General features: G+C 48.3%; 1 protein-coding gene across 7 annotated transcripts in view; it reads right to left on the minus strand.

Annotated features, from left to right (window-relative positions):
- Nucleotides 1-13,750, minus strand: part of MLPH (melanophilin) — a 68,015-nt gene that overhangs the window by 20,617 nt on the left and 33,648 nt on the right. For 6 of the 7 annotated variants that reach the window (XM_033229775.1, XM_033229774.1, XM_033229773.1 and 3 more), the window contains 3 exons: nucleotides 12,440-12,559; nucleotides 7,597-7,801; nucleotides 5,851-5,990 (listed from right to left, as the gene is read on the minus strand). In XM_033229775.1, the coding sequence (XP_033085666.1) occupies nucleotides 5,851-5,990; nucleotides 7,597-7,801; nucleotides 12,440-12,559 (465 nt within the window). The remainder of the gene's footprint in view (nucleotides 1-5,850; nucleotides 5,991-7,596; nucleotides 7,802-12,439; nucleotides 12,560-13,750) is intronic. The other variant, XM_033229776.1, reaches the window with a different exon arrangement.

The raw sequence follows: 13,750 nt of genomic DNA on the forward strand, positions 1-13,750 counted from the left end.
GGGAACTGTGTTTTTGAAATGGAAACATCCCTGGCGATGATCCTAGCTTCCACTGCCCAAGAGAGGGTGAAAAGGCTAACGTGGGTGGGCACCTTGCTTCAGTTTGCAAAACTAGCTCCCATCTTAAAGATGTGTGAGAAGGTTGCTTTTCTTCTGGTTAAAGCCAACACAGTGGTCTCCGGTTATGATGCTAGAGCGAGGATGTACACTGCGATCAAAGGCGCCATCAGATCCTCTCACTGGTGAGGACTGGTAATGGCTTGTGCTGAGAACTGTGTAGAATGGGCTGGGCCTGCCGGGCTGCATAAGGGCTGAGAGCCCTCCTGTCTTTGCAATCTCTCAAGCGGATTGCCTGGGGCATGTGCCATACTCTGGTTTGCTGCTTGTTCAAGAATAAAACTGTCTTCTTTCTTTGCTACCCTTATGGAGAGATTTTCTGAGTAATGAAAATATTTTGGGTTTTTTAAAAAATTGTATTTCTCCAACAGTAGCAACTGCTCTGGGGGGAGTAGCATCACTCAGACCTGGGTGTCCGACCCTGCGTGGGCACCCGTTGTCAGGATTATCACGTTACTTAGGTACATATGGATGGAATACTAGGTATGAACCCCTTGTGCTTTCAATTCGCAACGATACCAAAGTTTAAAGTTTACAAGTGCAATACAGACACTGGCTAGGGATTGAAACAAACCAACAAAATGTGTCACTGGTGACACTTTTATGGGAAACTGTTCGTGTCTGTAGCCTGAGCACGCACGAATGGCCCCAAGGCCAGCCTTCGGGAGTGAGGGGCGGAGGGTGTGTGCTGGGGTGGTTTCCTCTCCCGTCTCCCATCTCAGCCCCCTGGAAGCTTCTTTCCTACCACATGTTTATGCCATCTTGGGCCTTGCCTGGGCTTGAACAATATCTACAGGGAGTCTTTTCTGATTAGCCCTCGTCTGGAAAGCTGTGGCTATAAATACAAATGCAAAGGCAGGCAACGCACAGCTGCCTGACTCCTCAGGGGAGCCGTGATGAAATACGATTCCTGAGAACGCTCAGGCTCTGAGGGCATGACTGGGAGTCTTGGGTTGATGGGCAGATTGAGAGGGCTTCCTCCTGGGGTCCCATGGCAGTCACTTCACAAAGGCCCTCTAAGAGTCTGTCTGGGTTTTTTCTCTGAAGTACAGGATCACTGCTGTGTTTGGAGCTTCTGTCTGTTGCTTAATTTCCTCCATATAAAGATGCATGGGAAACAATCTAAGTGAAATATTAGTTGAGGTTGTGACATTAAATAATTCAAACAAAGCTGTTGGAACTTTAAATTCTGAGTCTTGAGAGGACATGTTTCATAGCTGAAACTTCTACCTTTTTTTTTTCCCTATAAATAATTAAGACCAAACAGGACTGCAGATAAGGGCCCCCCAGGTCACTGTTCCTCTGCAAGGATGTGATCCTGCTAACATTTCTACATGAGTGAAACCTTCACTAGTCCACTTTGGGCCGTATTTGTTTGGAGTCTGTGTTTCTGGGTGGCCACTGTCAAGCTTTTGTTCTGATAAACTCGACGTACTAATACTTATTTATATTTTCTGAATCTCATTATTTAGGGTTGACAAAGTAAATACAAGTTCATAGGAATAAATAAAGAGAAGCAATTCCAGAGGCAGGATATACAAACATGAACTAGAGAATAATTCCAAGCAGGTATAAAAGATAATTGGTTTCAGCGGGGCTGGATACCATGATACGGATTTTACTAAAGGCTATTAAAGTTGCTAAACTAAAGGTTTACTGAAAATAGACAACTGATTCTCCTCTTCATCCCATTGTCTTCAGACTAGGCAGCTAGGAGATGCTCAGCCAGCCAAGGATCTGCCATGGATCTCTACCTGGCCTCCCTGGGAGGTCTCTATCCTGGCCTCACCCAAGAGGTCTCTATACTGGTCACACTGGGGAGGTCTCTATCCTGGCCACACCCAAGAGGTCTCTATCCTGGCCACACTGGGGAGGTCTCTATCCTGGCCACACCTGAGAGGTCTCTATCCTGGCCACCCTGGTCCTTCACTGTCCCCTGCAGCCACAGGTCCCTGGATGGACTTGGCTGAGTCGGCTCTTCCCCTTTTCTCAGAATAACTGTAGAATGTGCCAAGAAAGCCACTTTCTGATATAAGGAAGAACTGTCTGGACTGTCTAGAGCTCTAGAACTGGATATCCTTTGCCCAGTGATCCCAGTTTCCCCGGGTATAAGACTCAGAGAAGAATGCTTTCTGGGGTCCCCCAGCTGCCGCATGACACAGGACACTTGCAGCCGAGACTCTACCCTCCCTGCAGCTTCCCTGAGCCTGGGGACCTCGCAGCCTGTCTGTGAGTAATGAAGTTGCTCTGCCCGACTTGTGCGTATTCCATGTTTCAGAACTAGATCTGCGAATGCAGGCGGTGGAGGCGTGAATGTTGTGGCACCGGGTCTGCTCTGAGTCCCTGCCAGAGCTCAGCACACCTGCAGCTTCCAAGTCCTCTTGGGACACAGAAACTGCAGGGCCCAAGCCAGTCACTCCCTGATCTGAGTGAAAGGACACTTCCTTGCATCAGGGCCTTGCTTGCTGTTACATCAAAGGAGTTCTATGCCTCAGGAACTGTGGGGCCAGTGGGTGAAGCGGCCACAAGTAGTCTTCATGCAGGCCTTCTCAGGGCCTTTCATGCCCGGCTATGCTCGGGGCAAGGGTGCTTCTTTCAGAGACTAAGCGGGCCCTCAAGGAAGTTGGTGCAGGAGAAACTTCCACCCAGGGTTGAGGAAGCTTCCAGATGACACTACAGTGAAAAGCCAGACGAGGGCACTGACTCCGGAGAGATGCTGAATTCAGAAACTGCGCACTTCTGCCCCGTGGACACTGGCCCAATTTTAGAACCCAAAGCCCTATGATTCCCCATATTGCCATGCTAAGAAAGGCTCTTTCTGAAATTCTGGTGCTCGTTTTCGGCAGATCATTTTTGTGGGTGCAGAAGCAAAGTGACAGGAGGTTGGAGGACCCCCCCGCCTATCATGCACACGAAGGTTTGGCCCTGTGAGAACAGCCACGGGACAGATTTCCTGCTGAATGAGAGCTCAGAAAAGCCCAGGGCCCACTGCACGCTTCTCCTTCTTGCCCACTCCTGAGCCAGTGCTGGTCTAGTGACTGCCACAGTGTAGGCCAAGGCCTTGGGAGAGGAATCTGCAGCCCTGCGGCTGAAGAGTTGGGTGATGCTCCATCTCAGGTCGTCCCGTGCACCGAAGGGCCCGGGCGCTGGAGAGGCCCTGGACCCTGCAGAGCAGCTTCTGTGTGCCCCGCCCACCTCACCTGCCCCTTGAGAACCCCAGCCGTGCACCATCTGCCTCCCTGCTGCTTCCAGGCCTTTCCTGACAAGGCTCAGCTTTCGCTCAGCCTCCCTCCTGACAGCCCACAGGCCCAAAGGGAAGCTCTACAAAGCCATTCCCTTCCCCAGCTCTCCCAGGAGGAGGCAGGAGGGGTTCCGTACGAGGCATCACCATGCCCAAGGAGCTGGACCTACACTCATCCAGGCACCAGAAGATATGCCTGAGACCAGCTTTGGTGAAACTGCGGTTCCCGTCTCCATTCAGAGCAGCCCCACTTCCCCTTCTCTGGGTTTCGTGCCTCAAGAGTCATCAGTTACAGAACAGCCCCCATCCTGTGATTACATTGCTGGAGTCAAGGCTCTATCAGGGACATTAATAGCCTGTGTCTTTCATTGCCTTAAAGAATCTAGTGGCCATAATGTTCTCAGAAGAAACAATATTGCCTTTCCCCCAGCAACATGAACTTGCTCAAATTGAAATCAGCTAACTCAACAGAATCGTCATTTAAACACAGCGAGCGGAACTCAGAGCACTTAAATCTTGTGATGAATTATTTCATAAGTTAATGTCTACAATGTGAGTGAGTCTACTACTTTAACAGGTGTTAAGTATTATGAGTGGAGTTTCTTGATGCCTATATAAAACCTGCTAAGGGGCTGGGCATGGTGGCTCACACCTGTAATCCCAATGCTTTGGGAGGCCAAGGCGGGTAGATAACTTGAGGTCAAGAGTTTGAGACCAGACTGGTCAGCCTGGTGAAACCCCATCTCTACTAAAAATACAAAATTATTCAGGCGTGGTGGCGGGTGCCTGTGATCCCAGCTACTCAGGAAGCTGAGGTGGGAGAATCGCTTGAACCCAGGAGGTGGAGGTTGCAGTGAGCCGCGATCACTCCACTGCACTCCAGCCTGGGCAACGGAGCAAGACTCTAGCTGAAAAAAATAATAATAATACAGCCTGCTAAGGGTTTCACATAGCTGACAGATTATTTCCTCCTCTTGTAAAATAGATCATACTTGATTGAGTATAAAATATATAGTTTCATAAGAAGGAATGAAGCACCCAAATGTGCTGTAGCATGGATGGGCCTCAGAAGCATTATGCTTGGTGAAAGGGGCTCGTGACAAAAGGCCGGATGTCCTTCTGTGAGTCCATTTACATGAAATGTCCAGAAGAGACAAATCCACTGAGACAGAAGGAAGACTGGTGGTTGTCAGAGGCCGGGGACAAGGGAGACTGGGGAATAACTGCTTCATGGGTATGGGATTTTTTTGGTGGGTGAAGTTGTTTTGGAATCAGAGAGAGGTGGTGGTTACACAACACTGTAAATGTACCGTCACTGAATTGTACACCTTAAAAGTTAGTTTTTTGGCCAGGCACGGTGGCTCATGCCTGTAATGTCAGCACTTTGGGAGGCTGAGGTGGGGGGATCACCTGAGGTCTGGAGTTTGAGGCTAGCCTGGCCAACAAGGTGAAACCCCATCTCTACTAAAAATGCAAAAATTAGCCAGGCATGGTGGTGCACGCCTGTATTCCTAGCTACTCAGGAGGCTGAGGAGGGAGAATCACTTGAACCTGGGAGGCAGAGGTTGCAGTGAGCTGAGATTGCACTACTGCACTCCAACCTGGGCCACAGAGGGAGATTCCGTCTTAAAAATAAATAAATAAATACATAATAAATTTTTTGAAAGACATAAGATTATTTATTTTCCCCTAAATTCCATAAAATATTCCTTTTTTCAAATTTTTAAATTATAAAAGATACAAAATTTTACCCTTTTATCCATTTTCGAGGTATTAAGTACATTCACATTGTTGTATGACTGTCACCACTGTCCATCTCCACAGCTCCTTTCATCATACAAAGCGGAGACTCTGCCCATTCAACACTAATTCCCCATCCCCCTGACCCCAGCCCCTGTTGACTACTATTCTGGTTTCTGTCTCTATGAATTTGACTACGAACCTCAGATTAAGTGGAACCATATGGTATCTGTCCAGAGTGACTGGTCTATTTCACTTAGCACAGTGTTCTCAAGGTTCATCCATGGTCTAGCACGTGTCAGCATTTTCTCCCTGTTTAGGGGTGCATAATACCCTGTGCTGCGTACATGCTGCATTTTTTTTATCCATTCATCTGTCAATGGACAGAAGCTCGGGTTGCTTCCATCTTTTGGTTTTTACAAATAATAATATGGATACAGGGATGCAAATATCTTTTTCAGTCCCTATTTTCAATTTTTTGGGGTGTATACCAAGAAGTGGAATTGCTGGATCATAGCGAAACTCTATTTTTAATTTTTGGGGAATGGCCATACTAAGATGGTTAATTTTCTGTTATGTGAATTCACTTCCATAAAAAATACTGTGATGACCTATCTCCATTAAGTAGGCTTGGGCAATTTCATAGTTTGAAAGTATTAAGAGCTGCAATTTCTCTAAAGTGACTTGGTGTGGAAGTAAAAAGACTCCACCCAAAGAAATGACAAGACAGAAGTCTTTCCAGCCACTGTTACCTGACTCTCAGAGGACGCCCGGCCTCTCCGCTTGGAATGATGGGAGGCCATCACGTGAGCCCGGATGCTTTCCTCATCAGAGGTGTCCACATCGGCCAAGTACTGCAGGGGCAGCTGCTCATTCCTGATGACATTTGACCCTTCGGAGCAAGAGTGAGTTTGAATTACTTAGAGTGAAAAGCTGAAAGCTGATGGACGTGTTTAGTCCAATGAAGAAAAATGAGAGCTCAAAGAAAATGAAGACATAATGATGTTCATGTTACGGGGCTGAAGTTCTAAAGTCACAATAAGAATGGGGCAGATTCCATGGCCACACACAAAGATCTTCAGGAAAAAAGAGGCCCTTGCCTGGCAGTGCGGGTGGGGATAAGAGTGGACATACTTTGCATGTTTGAAAAGCAAATGTAACATGATTCTCAATTTCAAATTGCAAATAACACCAGATTCCACGATGAGATCATAACTGTGTTGTTTCAAGTCACGTTTTAGGTTTGTGATAATTTGCTATGTAGTCAAGCAGGTTCAGACATCTCATTTAATCCCTATGACAATGGGATGAGTTAGACATTATTAACCCCTTTTGTACAATGAGGAAACTGACGTGCACAGAGGTTAAGCAATTTGCTCTAACAGCACAGCATATCTCATTGAATCTCAGACTTTGCAGATTGGATGTTGCACAATTGAGAGACAGTGCTGCCAGTGAGACTCAAGCACACCCCTTTCTTATCACATTCACTAAGACTTTCTTCCCGCATTCACTGTAAGACACTCCCCATTTGAGAGGCTGATGTGTAAAAAGAATGTGTGTGAGAACCAGTGAAACAGACTGGCAGACTGAGGCTCCAAACTCAGAACTGCCTAACTCCGAGGCAGTTCTCCCAGCACGATGCAGTCTCTCCTGGCCTCCTCCCCAGACTGCCTCCTGTCCACGTGCTCAGAGGACTTGAGATCACAGAGGAAATAAAACTGCTGTCCAGGTCTGCAACCTGTGGCTTGGCCAAAGTAGATTCATTTTTCCATTGTTTTGGGGGAATGTAGAACCCTGCCTTCCTCCCAAAGCCTCCAAGGTCCCGGTCAGCATGAGGGCCATGAGATTATCGTCCCTTCAATACAATGAAGAGGGAAGCTGGAGAGTAGACAGCCTTCCCGCACGCAGCCACTCACTGTGGCTGGGGGAAGCTGGCTGCTGCTGTGATCTTACTTGCTCCTGCTCTGATGGGACATCTGAACTCCTGGACCTATGGTACATACACCCTCGGGCTACCAGAAAAGACAGAGATTTGGGGATTTCATTTCAAAGCAAAACTGACAAAGTTAAGCCGAGCAGATTTAGGTTCTCAGTGCTTGAAGATCTCCTGATCAACAGCCTTGAGCCAACCATGGGCCAGTGGTGGCAATGCCCAGATGCTCATCCTGCCCAGACCAGGATGGTTGGCCGGTTGACCAGTGGTTCTAGTCATTTCAGGGAGGCCTGCATGTCCCACCCCTGGCCAGCAGCAGGGAGCTGTGGGCTGGCCACCTCCTGTGCTGGAAGTTCTGAGAGTTACAGGGAAGCACACATCCCAGGGAGGGCAGGTGTCCACGGCGTTTGTTGAGACTGCACGTCCTGGACAATCACGCCAAAGGAAGGGGCCTTTCAAATCAGCCCGTGTGAAGGCATAGGTCAGGGTGTTGGGGTTGGTTCTCAGTGACCCGCTCCCCCATGCTGAGCCCTTCAGGAAGACCCTGGCCAAGGGCACCTACTGAGTGCAGCAGCGGCCCCCAGGGCCATACTGTGGGAACCTCCAGGCGGGCAGAGCTCAGGGAGGGCGCCGTGTCCAGAAGGCGAGATGCTCATCGGCTCCTCTTCTGGATGGCGCTGGCACCCAGAGGCCCCAGTGTCATCCTCGTCCAGGCCCTCAGCCTTCTGGGGGGCTGCCTTCTCCGAGCAGGACTCATCTGTGAGGGACTAAGCACATGGGGCTGTCAGCCTTCTCTGCAGGGTTTACTAGGAGGGGCCGCTGCCTGGAATGTGGGTCTTTCAATCCAGGTTCTGAGGCTTTCCAGGCACTTGACTGACCCAGCACTAGACGCCCATCCCTGCTGGCCCCTGCTACTCAGTTCTCTTTAATTTCGAAGACTGTGCTAAAGCATATATTGCCTGTTTGTTGCCTACTGACTGCCTATTGCCTGTGTCTGTGCAATGTTGGGGTTCCCAATGACATCCTGGGCCAGGCATGACACAAGGGGACCAAAACTCTCCTGACACAGCCTCAGGGGGCTCAGACTCACCTAGAGACCAAAGCCCTGTGGACGTGGGCAGGGAAGTTCATATTTTTGGGAGAAGGGTACACTGTTACTAACTATGTACACCTTAATCTTTGAAGATCAGAAAGGTAGGTTGGGGCTTCCTGGAAGCTCCTTGGCTGTAATCCGGACATCCCTCCAGCAGAGGGGTCTCTGTGTTATATCATTGTCCCCAAGGAAAGGAGGTGCTGAGGGCTTCAAGAAGCAATATGCCACAACCCCCTTCCAGTTTGACTGTGAGTGGGGGGTGGAGGCCAGAGGCAATGCACACTTAGGCCAGCCTCTAGTTAGAGCAGGACCTGTGGCCCGGAAACCAATTGGCTGGGGCTTCCACGACCCACCCTGCTTCTCTCTCCTCCTGGAGGGGGCTTCAGACTGGCCTGGGTGGACCCAGCCCCGCCCCAACTCTGGCTCAGTACTGCATGTGCCCAGGGGATGCTGGGAATGGAGTTCAGGAGTTCACTATGAAGCTGGCCTTGGGCCTGGGCCTGGGCCTGGCTCTGTGCCCATAGTTACCTTTACTGCCTACCTGTGAGTCTCATGCCTTCCAGATACAGCATCTATGGTGATTAGTAATGAGTGTCAACTTGATTGGATTGAGGGATGCAATATTGATCCTGGGTGTGTCTGGGAGGGTGTTGCCAAAGGAGATTCACATTTGAGTCAGTGGGCTGGGGAAGACAGACCCACCCTTAATCGAGTGAACACCATCAAATCAGCTGCCAGTGAATATAAAGCAGGCAGAAAAACGTGCAGCGAAAAGATGGGCCTAGCCTCCCAGCCTACATCTTTCTTCTGTGCTGGATGTTTCCTGCCCTCGAACTTTGAACTCCAAGCTCTTTAGTTTTGGGACTCCGACTGGCTCTCCTTGCTCCTCAGCTTTCAGACAGCCTATTGTGGGACCTCGTGATCGTGTAAGTTAATACTTAATAAACTCTCCTTTTCTATTAGTTCTGTCCCTCTAAGAAAACCCTAATACAGCATCCTTGAAATGATCCTGTAGGGCAGAAATAATCAGCTTGACACTAGCCCTAGTAACTGACACCTTACTAGCCCTATTACTAATAATAATCGCATTTTGGCTCCCACAACTTAATATTTATATAGAAAAATCTAGCCCCTCTGAATGAGGATTTGACCCAATAGCCTCTGCCCAACTCCCCTTTTCCATAAAATTATTCCTAGTAGCCATCACATTCCTCCTGTTTGACTTAAGAGATCGCTTTACTACTACTGCTGCCATGAGCCCTTCAAACAAGCCACCTGACACCAATAACCAGCACAGCCCTTATACTAGTTACCATTTTAATCCTAGGCCAAACCGTACTACTTACCCAAGGCCTTCAAACACTGCTCCCAGTAGTAGTCTCTTGATGACGTCTAGCAAATCTTACTAATCTTGCCTTACCCCCTGTCAGTAAGCTAGTAGGAGAACACTTTGTGACTATGGCCTCATTCTCCTGATCAAATATCACCATTATGCTTATAGGACTTAATATACTAATTACAGCCCTTTACTCCCTATATATGCTAATCATGACACAACGAGGGACACTTGTCTATTAACAGTATTAAACCTTCCTTTACACGAGAAAATACATGAATACTTATACATCTTGTGCCCATCTTCCTATTATCCTTAAACCCTAAAATTATTATGGGGTTTGCATGCTGTACCTATAGTTTAACCAAAACATTAGATTGTGGATCTAACAATAGAAGCCTGCAACTTCTTACCTACCGAGAAAGTATACAAGAACTGCTTACTCATGCCCTTATGTCTAACAACATGGCTTTGTCAGCTTTTAAAGGATTAGGTCATCCGTTGGTCTTAGGAACCAAAAACATTGGTGCAACTCCAAATAAAAATAACAAACATGAATTCTTCCCCTGCTATAACAGCCCTAATCCCCTTAATCTTACCAATTACTGTTACCTTAGCCAACCCATGCAAAAAAGGTTCATACCCAAATTACGTAAAACCATCTATCGCATGTGCCTTCATCATTAGAGTCATCCCTACAACGATGTTTATATACACAGACCAAGAAGCCGTTATCTCACACTGACAATCCAGACTCTCAATCCCTCACTAAGCTTCAAACTAGACCACTTCTCCACAATATTTATCCCAGCAGCACTCTTCGTTACCCGATCTATTGTAGAATTCTCAATATGATATTTAAAATCAGACCTCAACATTAATCAATTTTTCAAATACTTATTTTCCTCATCACAATATTCATTTTGGTTACCACCAACAACCTCTTTCAGCTCTTTATCAGATCAGAAGGTGTAGGAATCATGCCCTTTTTACTAATCGGCTGATGGTATGGCCGAGCAGATGCTAATACTGCAGCCCTCAAGCAGTCCAGTACAACTGCATCGGTGATATTGGCTTTATTTTAGCTATAGCATGGTTCCTCCTGTCCTCCAACACAGGAGAATTTCAACACATATTTGGTCTAGACCCCACCCCCAACCCCTTCCATGAATTAGTGTTCTCTTAGCAGCAGCAGCAAAGTTAGCCCAATTGGGCCTCCATCCCTGACTCCCATCCGCCATAGAAGGCCCAAGCCCACTCTCAGCCCTACTCCACTCCAGCACTGTGGTTGTAGCAGGAGTTTCCCTGCTCATCCGCTTCTACCCTTTGATAGAAAATAACCTATCAATCCAAACCTTTACATTATGTCTGGGGGCTGTTACTACCGTATTCACAGCAATCTGTGCTTTAACACAAAATGACATTAAAAAAATTGCGGCATTCTCCACCTCAAGTCAGCCAGGCCTTGTAATAGTCACAGCTGGCATTAATCAGCCACACCTAGCATTCCTTCACATCTGCACCCATGCCGTTTTTAAAGCTATATTATTTTAGGTTCAGGGTCCATCATTCACAACCTCAATGATAGAGGAATAAGACATCCGCAAAATAGGAGGGCTATTCAAGACTCTACCCCCACCTCCTCCTCCCTTGTTATTGGCAGCCTTGCACTGACAGGTACGCCTTTCCTCACAGGCTTTTACTCCAAAGACCTCATCATTGAAACCACAAGCACGTCATACACCAACACCTGAGCCCTTTCTATTATTCTTATTGCCACCTCCTTAACAGCTGTCTATAGTACCTTTATTATTTTCTTCACTCTCATAGGACAACCTTGCTTCACAACTCTGGTTACTATTAATGAAAATAACCCCTTCCTAATTAACTCAATTAAGCGCCTAACAATTGGCAGCACCCTTGCCAGATTCCTCATCACCAACACTATCATTCCTGCTTCATTCCCCCAAACAACCATACCACTCCGCCTGCAGCTCGCAGCCCTAGGTGTAAACACCTTAGGCCTCTTGCTAGCAATGGAGCGCAATCTCATAACTAATAACCTTAAACTAAAACACCCATTACAGATATTTAACTTCTCCAACATACTAGGATTTTATTCAGCCACAATTCACTGTACAACCCCCAACTAAAGCCTATTCACAAGCCAAAATCTGGCCTTACTTCTTGACCTAATTTAACTATACCAAAGACCTTTACACAACCCCAAATTTCAGCCTCCATTACCGTATCTACTCAGAAAGGCCTAATCACTCTACTTTCTCTCTTGTTTTATCCCATCCCTTCTAATCCTACTCCTAATGATCTAATCTATTATCTTGAGTAATTTCAATCGCAACATAAATACTAATGAATAATGATCAACCAGCAACGACCACTAATGAGCACTTTGAAGAGGTTCCAGGGACAAAGGCCACACAGCTAATGAGTAAGGCAGCCACATGTCCTGTTCACCTGGATGGCCCCTACATATGCCTGTGTATAGGTGTGATCATTAATAGCTGCCGGTATCACAGGACTGTCCTAGTTTGGGCGATAAAGTGTATGTTCCCCTCCCAGTAAGACGGAGATGCAGGCATCATGGCAGGCCCTGCCTGACTCCACAGATGCCCTTCTCTGTCCTGCCCTCCCGAGTCTCGGGGGTTCTGCCTTATTTCTGTGCCAAGCACCAATCCCTGGGCCCCAGCTCATCTGTCTAGCCTCAGGGCCCTGCATCACCCCCTGCTTCTCCAAGCTGGCTGCTCAGTATCTCCAGACATGCTAATCCTGAGGGAGTGTGAGGTCTCTGGATCCTGTCTTCCCACAAGGGTCCTCTGTCGTGTCATGCCTTGGGAGCCAGTGGGACTGTGCGGCCATCAGACACTGCTTCCAGAGTGTTGTCCCTCACCTGGGGCCTGAGCACTTGTCATCCAGGTTCCTGGGAGAGGCAAGGGAAAGACACGAGGACTCACTGACCTGCGGGCTGTCCCTGGCCTCAGAGACTGAGGACAGGTGCAGAGAGTGACCTTGAGGCTGAGTGGAGTCATCTGAGTCTCCCTCGAAGTCGAAGTCATGGATGGAGAGGAGGCGCTTTTTCTTAGCAGGCACAAGACAGGACAAGACTCAAGTCAGGGCTAGCTTGAGGGAGAGGACCAAACACCCCACACCTCCCCAACCCCATACTCAGCCCCCAGAGTGGTGGGGCAGGCTCCTCTTCCAGCACATCCACCTGCTCCACTAGGAACGAACCTGACTGAGCCTGGAGGGGGAGCTGGTGGGAGGACTGGTTGGTGCTCATGTGCCCATCCCACCCAGGACGCGGGATCTGCATCTCCAGAACCTTGGCTGAGCAGAAGGAATACTGAGTTGAACCCCTGCCCTTGCCCCAGGGGCCCCACCTGGGGGGCATGCAAGCTGTTCCAGGGCTGGGAGAGGGGAGGGTCCCTGGGGCTTTGGGTAAGGGGGTGCGATGGCTGAGAGAGGCAGAGGTGGGCAAGCTCCTGAGAGTTCCTTGTTCTTTAGATGCAAGAGCCTGCATTTAGCTCTAAACTCCTATTTCATTATAATTCTTTTGATTCTTTAAACTGCTCTATCATGTAGGGAATACTCCAGGCACTGGAGAGCACTCTGGGAACTTCATAAATAGCATGAATCAAATGTTCTCAAATGAAAGAGGATGTCATTCCCCTCACAGCAGCCGCAAAGACCTGGTTCATGTTGCATGTCACTGGCCCATTTCTCTCCAAGCGTCTAAGTCTGAACCCCTGCTCATCTACACAGCCCCTTCTCCCAGCTGCTCCCCCTTCCTGCATCCCACCCCAAAACCCAGGGGTTACCTTGTTTGTCTCGCCCACCCAAAATAAGTTAAATAATACTTGAAAACAGAAACACAAGGCTCATGGTTGACCAAAACAAACAAACAAACAAACAAACAAACAAACAACAGAAGGAGAAAAGCTCTTAGAGGAGAGCCTGAGGGGTCCACTTTTCTGAAAGTTGCAAAGGCAGCTGCTTTCAGGACCCCCAAGAGCCCTTCAGGACCCCTGCCTGCCCTACAGGAGCCTGCTGCACTCACCGCACCTGTGTGCCCCCAGACTGGCCACACACTCAGCAGACTTTGCCCAGCCCACACATTGCTTTTGAGGTTTCTGATGGTGGAAGCACTGCTCCTGCCTGGTGCCCAAGGATCTCAGAGACTACTGAGGGCTGGGAAAGGGCAGCAGATTCTTGGTGCTCACGCAGTAGGAACTAGTGGAGAGGCCATCAAGGTTTTCAGGAAGTCAGAAC

This window comes from Trachypithecus francoisi, unplaced genomic scaffold (genome assembly GCF_009764315.1).
Source record: "Trachypithecus francoisi isolate TF-2019V2 unplaced genomic scaffold, Tfra_2.0 Lachesis_group13, whole genome shotgun sequence".
Classification (NCBI taxonomy): Eukaryota; Metazoa; Chordata; class Mammalia; order Primates; family Cercopithecidae; genus Trachypithecus; species Trachypithecus francoisi.